The 22,639-nt window shown below is 32.7% G+C and overlaps 1 protein-coding gene across 1 annotated transcript in view; it reads right to left on the bottom strand.

Annotated features, from left to right (window-relative positions):
- The window catches only part of Nckx30C (solute carrier family 24 member Nckx30C), a 108,548-nt gene that overhangs the window by 54,896 nt on the left and 31,013 nt on the right, over positions 1 to 22,639 (bottom strand). Inside the window, exons 3-4 of the mRNA XM_088271208.1 lie at positions 2,344 to 2,570; positions 617 to 749 (exon numbers count right to left, since the gene is read on the bottom strand). Of these exons, the coding sequence (XP_088127334.1) occupies positions 617 to 749; positions 2,344 to 2,570 (360 nt within the window). The remainder of the gene's footprint in view (positions 1 to 616; positions 750 to 2,343; positions 2,571 to 22,639) is intronic.

Raw genomic sequence — 22,639 nt, 5'->3', positions numbered from 1 at the left:
GTGCTCACATGTGGATTCGAGCAGAACAGATTCCGATGAGGTATACTAAATGTGATGGCAGATGAGAAGCTCGATATGATGGAATATGTAAGTATAACTTGATGTTACTGTTTCATTCCCCAATAAAATACTATGGACTCTCATCCAAGCTACCGCAAAGAAGAATAATAGCATATCGCTCACTCTTTTCAACAAAGTTATATATAAAAATCAACTATTTTCAGTTGTGCATGTTTTTGGAATGCCCAGAAAATATACTATATCCCAGCAAAAGCGGCATATTTTTAACTTAATATATACCCGCTACAGGGCAGAAAATGTTGTTTTTGAATTTTAAAGAAAAGGTATTGTTTGATTATTTTTTTTAAATATTTTTCAAATGTAGAGAAAACATTCAGATTTTACCTTAAAAGATCTACCGCACAGTAAAAAGTTCAATAAGTGGCTTGATATTTATTTTTAATATATTTTATCACAATATATTCTTAAACTTTAAAAACAATCTCCTGAAAAATCAAGTTTTTTTATATATGACGTTGTTGAAAGGAGTGAGTGATATGAGAACACACAATATGATGGAATGGAGGTGTCTCAGATTGTATAGAGGCTGTCTCACCTTTGGGCGTCCTGGTGTCGGGCAAGGTGATCCACAAGGGGAAGATAATGGGGGCGATGAGGACATAAGTAAGGCGCTTCTTCCAACCCTGGGGCCAGGACATGTCCAGCGGAGCAGGCGGCGGATCGTCATCCTAAACACACACAAACATGACACTGTATTTCATCATTCACTTGCAATAACAAAACACTCGAATAAGATTTTAATGTAAACGCGAGTGATTTCGAGAGCTATATTTATTCTCGTCAAAAGGTAAATGTATAAACTAAACTGAACGAAACAAATAAACCATATTGGCTCGAATATATAACCACTCGTATGTAAAAACTCTTGATCCAGTGCACACAGGGCATTGCATCACACTGATGCAATTTAAAGTGGATCGTGGATGTGAAGGCAAGTCTTGCGCTTCAGACAGGTACCTATCCAGAGTATATTAGAATTAGGATATAAAGTAAATATTAGAATGAGAAAACACTCACGTTTCTTTATTGAATGTTTTTTTGTAGATACTTTATTACATATTGTATAAAACTTTATAAAATTAAACTTTAACTTTGTTTTTAACCACTTTTAATATTATATAATTAAAAGTTGTTAAGAACAAAGTTCTAGTGATATTTTATAAGGGCTTATATTTTTCGAACTTTTATCCACATCCGATGGTACATAGGGTAATGCAGGTGATATAAAATACATATTATGTAGAACGAAAATCTCTCATAAACGAGTAAATACTATGTAAAGAAATGTTTCCTTAATTTTTTTCATTTAAAAAGTGTTCCACCGATAAAACAGAGTGCGACAGAGAAAAACCAAGATGGCGAAGTAACGTCAGATTTGAGAAGGACTCGATAAACTTAAAGCATCATTTTTTTCTTTTACAAAGCAATACGAGTGTTTTGAGTCTAATATTATAATTCATGAAACATGGCACCTTAATTCCTAATATTATAATTCATGAAACAGCAGCCGTCTACTTAGCTTTGAGAATAGGTATCTGCGGAGAATTTTAGGCGTGCGGTGGTTTGACTTTGTGAGCAATGAAGAGATAAGGCGAAGGACGCGGCAAATCTTAACTCGCCCACTCCTTTCAACAACGTCATATATCAAATATCGACAATTTTCAGTTGTGCGTGTTTTCGGAATGCCCAGAAAATGTACTATATGCCAGCAAAAGTGGCAGATTTTTAACTTAATATTTACCCGCTACAAGGCAGAAATTTTTGTATTTGCATTTTGAAGAAAAGGTGTTGTTTAATTATTTTTTTAAATATACCTACATTTTTTTTCAAATGGAGAAAAGCCATTCAGGTTTTACCTAAAAAGATCTGTTGCACAGTAAAAAGTTCCAAAAGTGGCTTGATATTTATTTTTAATACGTTTGATTATATTTTTAAACTTTAAAAACGATCTCCTGAAAAATCAAGTTTTTTGATATTTGACGTTGTTGAAAGGAGTGAACGAACTGTCGTCAAGACAAGGCGATTCAGTTGGCTTGGCCATGTACTCCGCATGCCTCCAATCAAGCTTGTCTCTTTTACAAGGCATCAGGTTCGCGCCGCCCAGGACGACCACTGCTTACAACTCTTCGGCAGTTCTCGTCTAAACTTCGGGACAAAGAACTGACTTGGGAGGATGCAAGGGAGCTGACGGCCGACAGAAGAGCCTGGAGAGAGTTTGTGGACTCAAGTGAAAAAAATTATAATTGATGAGAAGGTAGTCACCATGTCAGGGGGGTCGGGAGGTATCCCGTTGGGCAGGTCGCTGGCGTTGGCCGAGGCCGTGCTGGCCGTGGAGAGCGCCGCTCCGGCGCCCGCCGCGCCCGCGCCGCTCCCGCTGCTGCCCGCGCCGCCCGCCGCGCCGCTTACCGAACCGCCGGGCCGCGTAGCGTCCAGCAGCACCTTGAGCGACGCAATGGCGTGCAGCTGCGTCGCCTTCTCGTCCACCTTACCTGCAAACCAACGAACAAACCAATCAGATACACACAGGACAAAAGCTAAAAGCATTTAGGCATAATACTGGACAACATTTTAAGTGTGTCCAAATATTTGAATCTGATTTTTCATAAATTCATATCGAAGTTCATCTTTTATTTCACTACATTTCATTTCAACAATATACATTGTTTACAACATTTTGAGTGTGTCCAAACACTTGTTCGCAAATCTGAGTTTTTTCCACTTCTTCTTCTTCTTCAAACCCTTATTCGCACCCAATGGTGAAAAAAGCACTGCATCATATAAAAGCAGTGTTATCTTCATCGTTAGCACATGAAGGAAAGGTGGTTAGCCCTGCGCTTCAGATACCAGTCCGGGGTGAAAATTAGAGAGATAAATCAGTTATTTTATTTGATCCCCCCCCCTCTGGGAATCAAATCCGGGACCTCCAGTATGGTAGCCGAGCGTGCCGACCATTACACTACGGAAGCGGATTTTTCCACTTAGGAGTTATTTTTACATTTTTGACATCTCAACACAGATGATGAAGAATATGGAAGTCAGGCGTTTTCCAGTGTGTAAAATAATCCGGTTAGGATCTTGGATACATCCAAATAAAGGGTCTCTGCTAAATAGAAGCTTTCCCAATCTAACCAGATGTCTCCAGTCACATGGATAGTGTCGTGAGTACATTTTGTAGCACGTCAATTTTTTTAGTTATGGATATTTTGAATTCTGATATTAAATAAAGTTTATCGTATTATTTATGTAAAAATATATAAAAACATATGATGCTATCGTAATCAAAATTAATAAGTAATATATTTCCACTGTTACTCCATAATTATCAATATTATTTTTGAATCCCTTAGACCTTAGACTATAACATGTTTAGATACCAACTACGGTTTCAACGTATGGGGTCCATACAAACAATAATATGAGTGTAACATCAAGACTTGACGTGATACAAGCTTGCCACCATATAGACTTTGAATAATAACGATTTACTTAGTCCAAATTAGTCGTCCAAATTTAATTTCTTGAATGTTTTTCACAGATACTTTGTGGCACATTTTATAAATTTTATAAAATAAAACAACTTTGTTTTAACCACTTTTTATTGGTACACTTTATCCAACCGGTTTCGACAAGAACCTTGTCAACATCAGGTTCTTGTCGAAACCGGTTGGATAAAGTCTACCAATAAAAAGTGGTTAAAACAAAGTTGTTTTATTTTATAAATTTTTCACAATTTTAGTTACAAAATCATTGTTGACCAGTGTAATTATTTAAAAATAAAATGTTTTATGTATTTATTTGACGACGTCACGCCGCTGAGTATTTTCTCTCTGCCCTTTCATTATCGAGATCTGAATTCGATTTGGAACCATCTGGAATATTCTACATAAAGTGGATATTTTATTTCAAGGCGTATTTCGCTGAATCCTGATTTCAAATTCCTATATAAATATAATGATATACAGTTGAGATATCCCCTCTAGAGCAGGGGTTATAAACATTTTTTTGTGATCTTTATAAAATTAATTTACTTTGTTTTCACCACTTTTTTAATTGATACAATTTAACCTACCGGTTTCGACAAGAACCTTGTCATCATCGGGGTTTATTTTAATTAAAAAACATTAAAAACATTAAAATACTCTCTCTAATAACTTCCACACACTCCGTTAAAAGCCTAAATGTTATTTTTATTATTCATTGCATAGCAACCCCAAATAACAACTAATGTAATCACCCAAAAACAGTATGAAGCTGCGCACGCATACGTAAAGTGGAGAACACACAAAACACAAAAACCTACTGTGCAGAAATTTAAGCTTAATATAGGCTGGTTTAATTTTATAAAGTTTATAAAATGTGCCACAAAGTATCTGCGGAAAATATTCAAATTATTTTTTCTTGCTTGAATGTTTCTCGCAAATGCTTTGTGGCACATTTTATAAACTTTATTATTGATTCGTTACTGTTTTTTTTTTTAATTAGGCATTTCTAAATCTTACTTAACTTTTTTAAATTTAGAGGCTTTTCTGGAGGTAGGATGTGTGTAGAACGTGTCGGGTGGTGGTCCCGTGGTTAGTGTCGCGGACTCTTAAGTCAGAGTTTCTCGGTTCGAAACCACTCTACTACAATTTGATACCTATTTCTAATAATGAGCCACTTAGGCTTACAGAAATAGTGTGAAATTTAAATATTTGTGTAAATACATAATAAAAACACAAATATTTCTCTTTAAAAATAGAAATAAAATGATAGTAGGCATAGGGAATTAAAATAATTTAACTAACTAACTAACCTTCACACCGCTTCTCCGCAGGGGTAAGCAGAGAGAATAGAACGACAGTCTATCTTTGCAAATAATTCTACGCCTCTTACATATTCATGCATCTCCTCATCCATACACGCCTATTATTTCTACTCTTGACCCGACCGCTTTCAAGTATTTGACACACCAGATTGTTTCAAGTTTTCCTCGGTCTTGAATACACTAAACATATTTTGACAACATACCCGACAACATACGTAAGTTTGCGTCGTGAGAACGCACATTCACTTAGCGACGGAAAAAATAACTAAGCTTCCGGTACTTAGGGAGATAGTACTACGCCGACACCGGAAACCACAGATAAGGCGGATGTTCTGATGTCTGTCACTCGTGAGCAAATCATTTGCGCGTGTGTACCGGGTATAAGAAAACTCGCTACTTCTAAACGTTTTCTTTGGTTAATAACTCGACACTGGCTAGAACACTCTAGAAGGGTTAAAAGCCATAAGAAAGAAGAAGTTTTCTTTAGTTTGTGATAGACTTTGTAAAAGTCTAGGTAGGCATAAGTTAGTTTTTCCAAAAGTGAAGTGTACGCTTTCCATTGATTATTTAGATTAATTATTTTGACATATAATCAGAGATGAAGGAGAATATGGAAGTCTTGGTATTTACAGGGCCTACGACCTACCCATAGGCTTGTTTAAGTGATCATTTTATACACGTGTAAGATTTACTATTCTACCTATAATCGATAAACCCGAACTACCTTTAGAACTCGTGTATATATATATATATATATATATATATATATATATATATATAGGTACACAGTGAAACCTCTATCTATCGTTTTCAAAGGGAACTAGTGAAATAAACTATGAATGCGGGACAAAAAAAGGATATACGATCGAGTAAAGATACCGTCCTCGCAATTGCATAACCATTGGTAGGTTGAAATTTTAAGAATACATGTTTTAGATGTAAATAAATGTATTAATTAAAAAAAACACAAAGTTGAACAGAACCCAAACATCTTCAGACCTCTTCTGCTGTATCCATCACACAAGTTTTTGATAGTCTGTATCCCACACGTTGAAATATTGTCGTCAAATATAACAAAATTGAGCAAATGTAAAAAAATAGGAAAAAAACAGACGAATTATATCAAATATGTAGCGTAATTCAAACGATGAATGCGGTAAAATGTTGGATAGAAACGATCGATGCGATCTATTTTTGTATGAAATGAATTTGGGGTAGACAAAATAAACGACACATCCGGGAAAACGATTAAAATAACTCCTATAATTGGAGATAATCGACATTTGTGAACAAGGATTTGGACAAACACAAAATGTTGCGCATTCAGATAAGGCTTCATAATTATTATGTTGAGCTATATAGAGAGGAAGAAGAAGAAGTACGCTAATGAGCCTGGAACGAGCCTACGTTTGGAGCAGCTGTACGTCAGCCTGAATAAGTTATAGCGAACAATCAACCTAATACGGACTGGGAAGCGAAACGCTCCTACAGCACTCGTAGTTTGACACAAATGGAGAGATTACGTTAAAAACGACTGGAGTTTTGCCAGAGGTCTTCAACGTATTATGTTTTTAAATAAAAAATACATAATATCAGGGGCTGTTATAAGAAGGGATGCTGACATTTAAAAAATGATATAATTGATATTATTTTAGATTGAGCTTCAAAAGAAGGATGAAAGTAGACTGAATGCAGTCGAAATGCGATCTCTCAGTTCGTCAAAATTTTGTCGAATGGTGCTATAAGAAAATAATGAAAGGCTGAGATAAACATTATTAAATATAAAATTGAGAAAGGTGTGTTGAGATGGTGATAATGATATGTGGAACGAATGAGTGAAGACATGAAGACAAAACCTAGTAGACCGAGGAAAACTTGGCTTCAACTTCACGACAAAAACGTGAAAGCGGTCAGGTCAGGAGTCGGAATAATCGGCAGGTATGTATGAGGAGATGCATGAAAGTGGAAGAGGCGAAGTTCGTTCCTTTAACTTTTTTATTGTTTGTTAAAGACAGGGTTCTATTTTCTCTACCCACCCCGCGGAAATGCGGAGCGATGTTGATTTGTATGATCAAATTTTGAAGCTTTGGGACGAAAGTAGTGAATGATCAATAAGAAAGTAATATGATTACAAAACTTAGTTTAACATAATCATATCTTCTCAACGTAGTGAAACGGGTTGCATTTTTTTAAAGTAATAACCCGCTAAGCATCTATTTTAGAGGCTTTTCTGCAGGTAGGATACTTGGGAAAGGGAAGGTATTTGTGAAAAATACATCACAAACACTAAGACCAATTGAAAATAAATATTCCTTGAAAATGTGCATTTTGCAAATGGCGGGAATCGAACCCGCAACGCCAGTTTCGCAGTCGAGTGTCTACCCAACTACGCCACGGCGCCTGTGATAAGTTGGATAAGTCTTTACCTCATAGTTTAACCAATAAGTAACTTTCAATAAAAAAATACATCCTAAAATAACACCTTGGAGCCCTGCCAGTAATATGAAAAGATTGGCCTCCCCTGGCGCGGAAAGTGTGTAGAATGGCGTTACCCGGCAAATGAGGAGATTTTCACAATTTCCATTTATTTTTATGGAACTGACAAATGGCGTCCACTCCGTCAATGCTACCCCGCTGATATAACCTTACAATTTATATTAGTAATTTGTGTAATTTTTGCGCTTCTTACGTCGGCGTCGGTGTCGTACACACGACGGGGACTTGAAACACAAAAACTGATCATTTATCATCCGAAGCTGTTCTGTGTTCCTGGTTTACAAAAAATGTATGTAACAAAACAAAATACTGTCTTCCATGATATTCAATCATATCACGGATACCAAAATGTCCAAATACTTGAAAAATAAACAAAGTCTGGACATTTACAGGGCTTACAACCATCATAGGTTCGGTTAAGTGATCTCTTTACACATATCGCTCACTCCTTTCAAGAACGTCATAAATAAAACTACTTGATATTTCAGGAGAACGTTTTTAAAGTTTAAAAATAAAATACAATGTATTTTAAATAAATATCAAGCCACTTATTGAAGTTTTTACTGTGGAACAGATCTTTTTAGGTAAAACCTGAAGGTTTTTTCTCCATTTGAAAAACATTTAGTATATTTAAAAAAAATAATTAAACAATACCTTTTCTTCAAAATGCAAAAACAACACTTTCTGTCCTGTAGCGGGTAAATATTAAGTTTAAAATATGCGTCTTTTGCTGGGATACAGTACATTTTCTGTGCATTCCGAAAACATGCACAACTGAAAATTGACGATTTTTCATTTATGACGTTCTTGAAAGGAGTGAGCGATATGTAACATTCTACCCATGATTGACAACCACACTTCTCTTTTTTTTTAACTTCTCGATATATTAATCAAACTTGTAACATATGAAAGAAGATGGTAAACCGTTTCCTTGCAGGGGTAGGCAGAGAGAACAAAACGCCTCACACATTCTTTACGTGCAACATTTATGTCATTAATTAATTCGGCAGTCACTTTGTGGTAATATTTTTTCATTTTTTATTTATGGTTTACTTGGTAAATACCACTATTTTTTACAACCTATGTTGACAGGAATTTTACCGCTGACAAAAAATTATAAATAAATAATAAAATAATAAAACCCTTATCCGCACCCCAATGGTGCATAGGGCACTGCTTCATATGAACACAGTGTTATCTTGATCGTTTACACACGAAGGAAAGGTGATCAGCCCTCCGCTTCAGGTACCAGTCCAGGGTAATGTTGAATAAATATTACAGTGAAAATAAATAAATAAATATATAAAAATAAGAAACAGCTCTTACACATTCATTTTTCAACGTCCCAGAACACCAACTCTAAAACGCAGACTTAGCTTCATATAGATGTTTGAAAATGTTGCGGAATGCATCGAAACGCGTGTCACAATAGATTTTAAGAAATAGTGATATTTACCAAGTAAAACTTAAATTAAAATAGTAAAAAGTAATGAAAGAAATGCAATAATACTAACTTTTATATTCGCTACTAGCTCGTATTGTATACGGAGGACTTCCTTTGTTACAAAAATAGTCTAATAGCTAGAGATTACTATGCGGGGTTGGAAGTCGAAGGCTAAATTCGATTGGAGGTTCCATTCCGCCAAGCGAGTGTCATTCCGTAGTAGGGAAGGTATTGCGGCCCGACCAATAGGGGGAGGTTCTTGTGCCTTTACACATTTTTTTTTGTAATTGTTGAACCCCCAATCGACCCTGAAATCTGGCTACAGCTTTTATTTTTATTATTATCTAATATATTTACAAAAAAATTATGCAATTTCTATATTTATTGATTTGGCGTTCAATATGAAGAACTTCATTTTAATTTATGTATTAATTTTAAATCAAACTCAATTTTTTTTTTAGTCTACTTTGAAGACATGCCATGTTTGAAAATGCCATAACGAGGCGAAACAATTGTCACAATATTAATTTGGATTTGTTTTTTTTAACAATAAAATACTACTTGGTAGACTCAAAAAATCTATGTTTGATTTTAAAATTAATACACAATTTCTTTATATTTCTACTAAATACAATCTTATAATTTTAGTTGCGGTGAGCCTTTCCAAAAAAAGAGACGTGAGCTCTTGTGCTTGGGAGGGAAGTTTTAGATAGGAGTTGCATTTATTGCTTATTAAGTACAAGGTTAATAGGTCATTGACTAGATTTTTGTTTCTTAAAGCTGAAACAAATATTTTATTTAAATCTGAGTTCGAAACAGGAGGCATAATCTAGTGTGGGCCAATCAGGAACTTCTCAGTGTTTGTTCATTGCTGGGAGAAAACCACGTAAAACTCCTCAGAAGAAGCTGGACTGTTTTTCACTTGTCGTGTGATCAAATAGATATATTAAGTGTGTAAATCTCTCAAATATTTATTCAATATTACCCTGGACTGTTACCTGAAGCGGAGGGCTGATCACCTTTCCTTCATGTGTTAACAATCAAGATAACACTGCGTTTATATGATGCAGTGTTCTATGCACCATTGGGTTGTGGATAAGGGTTTGAATGAATAATAAATGAATACGTCATGTGAACCATAAAGGCCAACACACCTCAGGTTTAAGAAAAAATACGTAAATATATAATTATTTAAAATATATATGGTATTTCTAATAAATAATTAGATTTTTAATTTAAATTTTACTTGGTAAATACCCCTATTTCTTTAATAGTTTCAGAAATACGGGTATTTACCGAGTAAAACTGAGATTAAAAATGGAGTTTTACCAGTTTTTTTTTTTAAATTTGTACAACGTACAGAAGGTAGAGCAGCTTCCCCTTCGGGGTACGGCTATGAGGGTTCAGCGAATAATAATAATTACGCAGCATATCTGTATCGACCACACAACCCGTCCGCGGGCAGGTTGCTCGCACGGCGATGCGGCTAAACGCGAATCTAACCACTATGTGTTTACAACGAATTTGCCAAATATCATTTTATGCAATTATTATATTTCATGCGACAATACTATCACCAAGGAAAATAACGCCTTATCTTGGTGCAACGTTATACCAACGTAAAAATGAAAACCCCGTTTTGTAACTGCTTGCAATTTGATATTATTTACAATTATGTATTTATTTCAAACCTTTTGAACACCTTGTGAATCTAAAGAGTGCAAACCTTAAAGGTTAAATGGTAATATCGATGTATGACTTCAAAGAACTGTTTTTTTATTATTCATTTTGTTTTTTGTTTATTTATAATTTATTCGTTGTTTGTTAATTCATATTTTATATGATGACTTTGATGATATGTCAAAAAATAATAAGTTTTTTTATTATTTTTTGACATATCATCAAAGATGAAGAAGAATATGGAAGTCTTGGCATTTACGGTGCTGACGACCGTCATCGGCTGGTTTAAGTGATCACTTTACACACGTGAAACATTCACCAATTCTACCCATTATTGACAACCACACTACTCAAATTCTTGGAAGTTCTATATATATCAATCAATTTAGAAACCATGTTCTTGAATCACTAGAACTTCACTTACATCTCACCAATAGATGTCTCTAGTGAAGTTCTAGTGATTCAAGAACATGGTTTCTAAATTGATTGATATATATAGAACTTCCAAGAATTTGAGTAGTGTGGTTGTCAATAATGGGTAGAATTGGTGAATGTTACACGTATGTAAAGTGATCACTCAAACCAGTCTATGACGGTCGTCAGTCTCGTAAATGCCCAGACTTCCATATTCTTCTTCATCTTTGATGAGATGTTAAAATATAATTTGAAAAATAACTCCTATAATTGGAGATAATCCAGATCTGTGAACAAGTATATGGACACACTGAAAATGTTGTAAAATTGTTTTCAAAGACTTTCTATGCAAGTGTGGGATTATATTATCTCTGTATAACCGTGTGGAGAAGTGGCGTGATGATTAGATTAGGTTAGGTTAATATTTAAATGTGAACAAATTACAAATCCTTTTGAATTAATTTTCGAATCGTTTAATTTAAGCAATCACAGAAGTTTTTCTTAAATAAATCACTTATTAAATACAATTCAGTAATGGATAAAAATATATATATATAATAAAACCCTTATCCGCACCCAAATGGTGCATAGGGCACTGTGTCAATAAACGCAGTGTTATCTTGATCGTTTATACATGAAGGAAAGGTGATCAGCCCTCCGCTTCAGGTACCAGTCCATGGTAATATTGAATAAATATTACGGTGAAAAAATCACTAATATTTATTTTACCGCCTTGGGAATCGAACCCGGGACCTCCAGAACGGTAGCCGAGCGTGCTGACCATTACACTACGGAGGCGGACAATAATGGATAAAAATATACCACCAAAATCCTTTTTCTTTAAAACGTTACATAATTTCTATTTACTGAAGCCGACTTTGTTTCCCGCTATACCATTCTCCATATACATTTATAATAAAATTCCGAACATAAAGAAGGTGGAAGGAAGAAGGCGCGAGGTAGCGGATACCAGATAAAAGTTATAAATAGAAAGAAAAGTTAGTTTAATATTTAACGGGGATATACCCTACTCCAGCCAATACTGAACGCTCGTACTTGCATAAGGAACGTACTATACATAGATACTAGTTCGGATAGCTAAGAACCAAGAAGCAGGGTTCCCACATTACAAATTTTAACCGAAATTCGACCAACTGGTATATATTTTTTAAAAATTTTTTTTAAAGAGAAATATTTGTGTTTTTATTATTTTCACGAATATTTCAATTTCATACTATTTCTGTGAGCCTAAGCGTCTTATTATTTGAAATAGGTATCAAATTGCGGTAGAGAGGTTCGAACCGAGAAACTCTGACTTAAGAGTCCGCGACACTAACCACGGGACCACAACCCGTTAATTTGATCTCCTTAAACCCCTAGATATGTGACTAATAGATAACTGTTACTTTTGAGGATGGTACTAGTTATTTTTACTCGGTATATAATCTTCACAATTAATAATATAATATTTGTCTACCTCCATGGTGTAATGGTTAGTGTATTAAACTGCCGTGCTGGAGGTCCCGGGCTCGATTCCCAGGGGGGGGGGTCAAATAAATATTGATGATTTTCCACCATAATATTTATTTAATATTACCCTGGTCCCCGAAGCGCAGGAGTGATCACCTTGCCTTCATGTATGTAAGGATCATGATAACACTGCGTAAATATGATGCAGTGCCTTTTGCACCATTGGGTGCGGATAAGGGTTAGAAGAATATAATATATTTATTTCTAAAGATAACATGGTTCGAAGGCATGTATGACGTTGTATATGACAAAAGGACCTACAACCTGAGGACGAGGAGAGCTGACCCCAACAGTCTACAAAGACGATAAGTTGGTATGAAACAAGAAAGAAGATATATTTATTTGTAACTTGAGACGAACCATCTATCGTTTTATACGAAAGAAGAAGGCAGTCTTACCATCCCAAGGCTTACAACTTAACATTTGTATTCCTTAAGTGACCACCTTATACACTTTTATGACCTTCACCATTCTCTCTATTATTGAACACAACAAATAATGCAATAGGGATGTTCAATTTAGAATTTTTCTTCTATAATACATGTTCTATTATATAAAAATAGAATTAAAAAAAACGGAAGGGATTTTGATATTTTCAGCGCTGAGATCGTCTACACTGTATTATAAACTCGACATTTATATTGTGGTGTCCCTAGTTTCATACATTTTTTTTACTTGAACTTTGATCTTTTCCTTTTTTCCCTCCCGTCCCTCTTCCAGGTATATTCACAAATTTACAAATGTGGGATTTTGTAATTGGAATTGTATAAATACTTATTTTGTGTAACTTATTTATGTGAATGATATAGAATTGATGTAACTATTCTGTTAAATTCGAAATAATAATAAAAAAAAATAAAAAACATCAGATGCTTTATTTCAAATTGAAATACCAATACTAAATATTGATTTATCGTACGTAGGATGAATAATCTAGTACATATCTGATAGTAATAAAAATATTAAGTTTTATGTCAAATGTCAAATTTTCAAATACAAATGTCAAATTTTCAAATCAAATACAAATATTTCAAATCAGGATTCCTTGCTTTATCGAATAAAAACGATAGATTTTTCGCTTCGTTTCAGTTTGAGATACCTATAATATATATTTATATTTTATCCGTACGGTGGAATTTCCATAAAATGATTTTTTTTTAAACATGTGTAAAAAAATGTTACATTTTTTATGTCAAATTGTCAAATACATCAATAACTACAAATATGCAACTAAATATATAGAGAGGTTAGTGTGATTAGGTTTAAGTAATCGAATTTACTAACCGAATTAAATAATGACTTATTTTAAAGAAGTCGATATTAAATTCGGCTATGACGTCACAAACGACCGGTAAACGGTTTTAATCTAAACCTGTCTCAGCAGGGGTGAGTTAATTTATATTTTCCATAAACAGGATTGTTCCACTACCGGAATATAGATTGCCTGAAATGAGATTAGAGTTTACTTTACGGCGGGCTTCGGAAAGCGCTGTTTGATTTCCCATCTACACCGTTATTTAGCTATCCTCAGACATTATCGGGACGGTGTGCTTTGTACATAACAGATGGGTGATCTAACACATTTTGGACATGATATAATTATGTACAATAATATGTGGATGTATACTAATAAAATAAACAATGTGTTGCTTTGTAATTAAAGAAACGACAGTAAAAGTTTATTCTAAAATAATCTTTTATAAATTACATATAATATGACAGTTCACCAATACAATATTTTTTTCATCTGAGGTCTTTTGTTTTTTCAGTGCGACGCATGCGCGACGTCTGGTGGTAGATTTGCACGATCTGCTTTACCGACTATCACAATTGTAAGAGTCGGTTCTACATGTATTTAATAATATATATATATATATATATATATATATATATATATATATATATATATATATATATATATATATATATATATATATATATATATATATATAATTAACCCGGAAATTGGGAAAATGTGTATCACGGAGGAAATAGTCAGATGGGGGTAAGACAGCGCTTATGATTCTGGAATGCCCATTTTAATACAATGCAATTAATTTTTAATTCAAATGTCATTTAGTAAGTACAACTATTTCTAAAAATATATAATGATATGAGTTTTGATGCATTTCGCATCGTTTTACGGTGTTTGAAAATATATAATAAAAAATATAAAATATAATGCGAATGCATTTAAAAAAAAAATTGTATGCGCCGAGTGAAATTTATAGTAAGCAATAAAAAAAGCGTTAATTATATATAAATAGGCGAAACAATTGTCAAAATATTTAATTTAGTATACTCAAAAAATCAGTGTTTGATTTTAACATTTAATATACAAATATATGGCAGTTCAATATTTATTTAATATTCAATATTTTAATATATGGCAGTTCTTGTCAGAACTTCACAAGGGAAAAGGGAGCTGGCAGCCGACAGAAAAGCCTGGAGACAGTTTGTGGACTCCATATGCTCCACCTAGGGAGCGAATATGGTTTAATTATTATTTTTTTTATATATCAATCAAATCGACATCCACCAAATAAATTTATGACGTGCCAATAACAAAAACGAATGTGAATAAAATAAGAAATAAGAAATAATTGAAGTTAAATTAGAGTTTAGTATCTGGAAATAAATCAGTTTATCGGCTGGCGAATGTCTGGAGTTAATACACTCGAGCGGGTATCCAGTTAGGGGTCGAGAAGGAACCCGCTCATGTGGAAACGTTGCTAAACGGCCAACCATTATTCTGCTTTCAACCCCTTTCACGACACAAAAAAAGACATTTTAATACAATTATTTGATCTTTTTTTTATTTATATATATATATATATATATATATATATATATATATATATATATATATATATATATATATATATATATATATATATATATATATATATATATATATATATATATATATATATATATATATATATATATATATATATATATATATATATATATATATATATATATATATATATATATATATATATATATATATATATATATATATATATATATATATATATATATATATATATATATATATATTTTTATAGGAAAATCGACAGAATATTTCGACAAAAATAACATAATATGATAAAATACTAAAAAAAAATCAATTATAGGTTTTCACCTAATTAATCTAAAAATAAAACAATTTAAATAAACTGTCATAAAAGTATGACTACATATATAGAAAATTTCTTTATCAACAATGTACTATATCCCAGCAAAAGAGGCATATTTTTAACTTAATATTTACCCACTACAGGGCAGAAAATGTTGTTTTTGCATTTTGAAGAAAAGGTATTGTTTAATTATTTTTTAAATAAACTAAATATTTTTCAAATGGAGAAAAAACCTTCAAGTTTTACCTAAAAAGATTTGTTGCGCAGTAAAAAGTTCAATAAGTGGCTTTTTATTTATTTATAATACATTGTGTTATATTTTTAAACTTTAAAAACGTTCTCCTGAAAAATCAAGTTTTTTTATTTATGACGTTCTTGAAAGGAGTGAGTGATATATCATAAATCTTATGACGGCTTTATGTGTGAATTTACTGAAGCCATCTATGGTTAGGAGTACTGTTGGGAGTTTCGGGGTTAACCGATAACCTCCGGTTTCTGCGTCACCGTTGTAAAATAAACCCTTATTCTTCAGCACAATAAGCAGGCATTAGTTCCGCGGTTAAATGTAACTGTCGTAAAAAGTAATCAAATTTATTTACGGAGGGATTACAAAGGATTTCTCACACGACTAACTTGGAATAGCAAACGAAGCAAAAATTCTTATTTCTTCCTTAAGAGACGCACTTTAAAAAATGACAGTGGAGGTCGTTAAGGAGAAAATGTTTTCTTTTTCGTGAAATATAAACGGGTGAAATCATTTCCTTAAAATACTTTAATTTTCTTGTCTTTATATATATGCATTAGTATATAAAGAAATATATATATTTCGGGTTTCGTCGTTACCGACATCATATATAACATAACAATTTGTTTAGCCTCCCACCAGTCTGATGATGTCGGTAACGACGAAACCCGGTCGCTGGTCAAATTAAAATAAAGTGGAAAAGGTAAAAATATTGGTTTTAATCTAATAACATATTAAAAATAATTAGTAATATTACACATATAGAAGTCATTTTGCTTTGTAAAAATAAAGAACCGACAGTTCAATAAGTGCTTCTCAAAACTGACGTAAAGTAGCCATCTTGGTTTTTCCCCATCCTGATTTATCAGAAAATTTATTTTATAAAATTTATATAAAAATCAAAAATCTAACTACCTAACCACGACACCGCTTATCCGCAGGGGTAGACAGAGAGGGGAGAATGCCATAGAAATCTGTCTTTGCAAACACTCTTCGCCTCTTCCACATTCATGCATCTCCTCATACTTTTCGAACCCTTATCCGCACCCCAATGGTGCATATGGCACTGCATCATATAAACGCGGTGTTATCTTGATCGTTAACATACGAAGGAAAGGAGCCCTCCGCTTCAGGTGCCAGTCCTGGGTAATATTTAATAAATATAAGAGTGAAAAAATCACTTATATTTATTAGACCCCCTTCTGGAAATCGAACCCGGGACCTCCAGAACGGTAGCCAAGTGCGCTGACCATCACACTACGGAGGCGTACACATACTTACCCAACGATTATTCCGACTCCTGACCTGACCACGCCAAGGTGTTTGAAAAACTTGACCATTCAAAGCTTTAATCGGTCTTCCTCTGGTTCTATTATTGACAAGCGTGAAATTGTATATAAATGCAAATCCTAAAACATCTATACTACCATCTTAATAGACTTCTACATCTACATTTATATATCAGTTAGAATATTATCCATTTTAAATTTAAGTTGTACAAGGTAAATACCAACATTTCTGAAAATCTGTACATTTAATTCGAGTTTTATTTGGAAAGTAACACTTGGATTCAATTTTATTTGGTAAATTCTTAAAATGTATTGTGACACGTGTTTTGATGCATTCCATATCATTTTAAAACACCGGTTTTTGGACGTTAAACATGGTGTTTTAAAATTACGCGGAATGCATATCAACACATGTCACAAACATTTTAAGAAATGGCGGTATTTACCAAATAAAACTTAAATTAAAAGTATGAATAAATTTGTGAATAATAAATGTACAAACTAAAATATGAAATTTACAATGAGAGTACTTTTGTTTAAATCAAATAAAAATATGTTACTGAGGTCGGTAATAAATAAAAACCGAGTTAAAAGTCGGAAAATATGCAAATATCTTTCAAAAACAGGCAGCGAAATGAAAGCTAATAAAAATATAATTATTGCGGATCTAAATAAAAATAATGCTTAACTTAATGTTCTCATACAAAGCTTCACTGATTTCGTAAAAAATACTCAAATAAAATATAATTTAAATACGAATCGTTTCCGTAAATTAGCATAAAATATGGGCCATCATAGAACTCCCATTGGAGAACAAAGGGGAAAAAATGCCAAGTAAACGCTGTGGTATCATAAAAATACAATCAAGTATCTGCGGAAATGGGGATTGAGGAACGGAAGACACGAAGGACAAAAATATTACGTACAAATATTATTTCCGCGAATATTTATATATTTCTTATACGATTTTTGTTGAAGTCTCAACATGCCATACATGAAGGAGTTTTTTTTTTAAGTCAAAGGACCTTGCATCCCTTATGTTACTGCGACCATATTAGGTCTATTGTGACCTCCTTCTGTATTACAGCTCACTGCCAAGACCTACATGAGTCATGTAACTCACGACCTATCTTGGTAGTAGGAACTTCACCTTCTCCAGTAGAGGTCCTCCTAGGATGTGACTATATATTTATATATATATATATATGTATTTATATATTTATATATATTTATAAATATATATATATATATATATATATATATATATATATATATATATATATATATATATATATATATATATATATATATATGTATAAATATATATTTATATATATATATATATATATATATATATATATATATATATATATATATATATATATATATATATATAAATATATATTTATATATTTATATAAACACATGTATGTGTAGGTAGGTATCAGGTATGTACATGTGTGACAGGCCCCGTGGCGTAGTTGGGTAGACACGCGAACTAGCGTCGCGGATTCGATTCCCAACAAGTGCAAAATGAATTCAAGAAAGATTTATTTTCAATTGGTCTGGGTGCTTGTTATGTATTTTTCACATTTACCCTCCCCATACTTACTATCCTACCTGCAGACTTGCCTCTAACGTAAAGGCTTTGCGGGTGATTCCTTCTTTAAAAAACGTAAGTACTTATGTTATACAATTAATATTCCATATTAGCCATAGTGTTTTGCATTTCATAAATAAATAAATAAAAGATTTACATACATTCGCACGGAAGCCCAGCCCTAACCCATGTATCTACATTTATGACTGGGTGAAAAATTATTTATTATATTAGATTTGAGTCCCCCGAAAACATTTTCATTGAAGTTCTGTTAATGAATACCGCGGTACCTACTTGGGGGCTTGTAAAATTGTTCGTATTGTAATATTACCGTACAGCGTATTATAAAAGCGATATTAATGTCTGACTTCAAGTATTGCGTGCTCCGTTTCGTTCAATGTAAAACGCAATTATCCAATTTATTACGTTTATAAATAAAATAAGTATTATATTGAAAGTATAAATATGGTAGTTCTATTTATATCTCAAGGAAAATATATTATTTTATTTTTCACAATATTTTTAGTGTGTTCAAATCCTTGTTCAAAATTTCTGGGTAAGTCTCGGCTTATTATTTATTTATAGTGATGTCCCAACATAGATGACGAATCATATACAAGTCATGGCATTTTCAGAGCTTACGACCTGCTTACGACCTGTCGTAGGCTGATTTAAGTTATCAATTTATACACTTGTAAAATTCGCACGAAAATAACCGGTCAAATCGTAAGCTGTATAAAAATTTAAATTCACGTTTTCAAGCGTCTACCAATGTGTAATAAGCCTGTAACGATCTTGCATAAAGGAAATTAGAGATCACTACTAAAGAGATTAGTTTGTTTTATCTCTGTTTAATAAAAGCCTTCTACCAACCATAGATGGCTCTAGAGAACTTAAACATAAAGCGTAATGAAAATTATGATTTATGCATACTAACATTTTAAGTGTGTCCAAATACCAAAAATATAGATTATCTTCGCTTAAGAGTAATATTTTTACATTTTAGACCTCTCAACATAGATAAAGAAGAAAATGAAAGCATGGGAATTTACACGGCCCACGACCATCATAGGCTTGGTTAAGGCCCTGTAAATGCCCAGACCTCAATAGTCTTCTTCGTCTTTATTAAGATGTCAAGAATACATGTATGAGTTCCCAAAATTTGACTGTTTATTATGAGCAGAATGGGGAATATAACACGTGTGTAATGTTATCACTCAACCAGACTTTGACAGGTCATAAGCCTTGTAAATACCCAGACTTATTCTTCTTCATATATGTTGACTTGACAAAATGTACTAAATTTATTACTCAAACCAGATAAAATTCAAGTTGAGATAAGGTAACTTGAAATTAACCGGAAGTGTTCCGAGGGAACATAGATAAAAATTTTATAGCAGTTTGAGAACTCGGCATAGGAGCTCTAAAACGTAGGTTTTCCTGTGAAGGATATATCTTTAAGTCCATTTGAAATATACTATCGTACTTAGCTCTAACGAGGTATCTATTTTTTTTTGTTTTTGTTAGTACCTACAGTGCTGGCTTACTAATCCGAACGCTCCGTAATCCGAAATGCGCTGTAATCCGAACAATGCCAGCTTCGAAAATTCCACCCTATGAACCCGTGAAGGTTTTCATCATTGCCATCAACTGGGCTGAAGAAGTCGTCCAGAATACAGAGGAATTTAAGGTTTTGAGACGAATGCGTGATTTAGCCCTTAAACTTTAGTCAGGTTCGTTATTTCAAAATAAAATATATAATTTTTTCTAGCTAAAAATTTAAAGCTAAAATAAAAATATTCAATTCTCAAGCTTTAAAATGTTGTTTTTAAACGATCGACACATTAAGAGTTTCAAGAATTATTGACGATAATTTTTTTTGGCGACGTATCCAAAATAATACAAAATTATTGGATCGAACTTCCAGTTTTATTTTAATAAATACATACAGTGATTTAGAATATGACACGTTTTGTCTTATTTAGACATTATCAAAACATGTTTGGATAATGGAAATTAAAAATGATATTTTACCAACTAACAGAATTTACAATAAATTATAGACGATAATTTTGCTCGTAGCGAAGTAGCTCGTTATAAAAGTGAATAAATGTTGAAGTGAAGAAAATCACAAGCTAAAATGTCAACGAATATTTCCTCGTTATACCCGAATCGCTACTTTCGTGATCATAATAAGCGAGTTCAACTGTATATGAATATACATATATGTGTGTGTATATAAAATCGATCTCTATTTTCTAAGTTTTGCAGGATGCGATGGCCATATTGTTTTATGTGTTTTGTTCCAACTCATGGAAATAACTTAATAGAGTTTTACAAAGAAATATGATATGGATATAATATGACCATATCACATATTTTTGTAAATTCTATTATCGTATTGAAGCCAACAGCTACTTCCTCAAACACATAACGAAGTTATTTTGAAAGTTATAAAATGTAAAATCACAAAGTTTTTCTCTTTGAAATTGTATATTTTCAATGCACAATTTCATTTTCATTGAGGTGAGGGTATTATTTGATGATACGTTAAGGCCCAGCATTCGTTTAGTGGCATTCATTCCACCGGAGACCACCGCAGAGGTCACTTGTCTGCTCACGCCCGATTTGTAAAGATTTTCAGTTGTGCGTGTGTGCAGAATGCCCAAAAAAAGTACTTTATCCCAGCAAAAGCGGTAATTTTTAACTTAATATTTACCCGCTACAGGGCAGAAAGTGTTGTTTTTGCATTTTGAAGAATAGGTATTGTTTAATTTTTTTTAATATCCTAAATATTTTTCGAATGGAGAAAAAACATTCAGGTTTTACCTAAAAAAAATATGTTGCACAGTTAAAAGTTCAATAAGTAGCTTGATATTTATTTTTAATACATTTTATTATACGTTTAAACTTTAATAACGATATCCTGAAAAATCAAGTTTATTGATATTTGACGTTGTTGAAAGGAGTGAGCGATATGGAAAAGTATTTTTATAAATTTTCCTTACCTATAAGTCTTTTCTTTTCAAAATCATATAATTATTTCGAAGAAAAACTTATTTTTTCAATGCAAAAATGGTGTTTTTAGAAGAAAAAAATCAATTTCGTAAAATGTTACTTGGTCCTTAATACCTCGATCTTTTGTTCTCACCATAAGATTTCCTAGCAATAAAAGTCGTACTTACTTGCTTAAAGAATACTGTTTATTAACTAAAATTGTAAATAAAATTAAAAGCTGAGGACAACTTTTTGAGTGTGTCCAAATACTTGTTCACATATCTGGATAATCTCCAATTAAAGGAGTTATTTTTTAAATTATTTTTTGACATCTCAACATGAATGAGAAGAAAATGAGGAAGAATATGGTAGTCTGGGTATTTACGGGGCTTACGACCGTCCTAAGCTGGTTTAAGTCAAAATAAAATATGGAGCAAAGACAATATAAAGGAATGGGTAAATGATCAAGAGTTAATTCTATGAAAATCTAAAAATTGTTATAATTTTTTTCTCTTTCTTTTTTGTGTTTATATTAGATTAAAGTAGATAAAAACAATCAAAAAACTTATGTAAAAAGAAATCCACTGACAAAACACACACGGTGGCTTGGTGGGTCTCTGATGTTAATTATGTATATAAATTTTTTAATGAATGTTTACAGTAGGTATATGTATTTATGGATATTTATTTATTTTATTTGAAATAAGAATATGTGAAATAAGTACATGGCGGGCTTATTGCTAAAAAGTAATTTCTTCCAACCAACCAAAAACAGAATAGTGGTATTGGTCAAAACGTTTGATACCATATACTTATAGCTGTTTGCAATCAGAGGGGAGATAGTAGGTACTTGAACATAAAAAAAACATAAATTGCAAATTGATGATAACGAGGAAGGCAAACGTAAAAGGGGATTT

The sequence above is a fragment of the Brachycentrus maculatus genome, unplaced genomic scaffold (assembly GCF_059751285.1).
Source record: "Brachycentrus maculatus isolate JH-2025_06_01 unplaced genomic scaffold, ASM5975128v1 h1tg000421l, whole genome shotgun sequence".
Taxonomy (NCBI): Eukaryota; Metazoa; Arthropoda; class Insecta; order Trichoptera; family Brachycentridae; genus Brachycentrus; species Brachycentrus maculatus.
The sequence above is the reverse complement of the archived record's forward strand: the minus strand, read 5'-3'. Positions and strand labels throughout refer to the sequence as shown.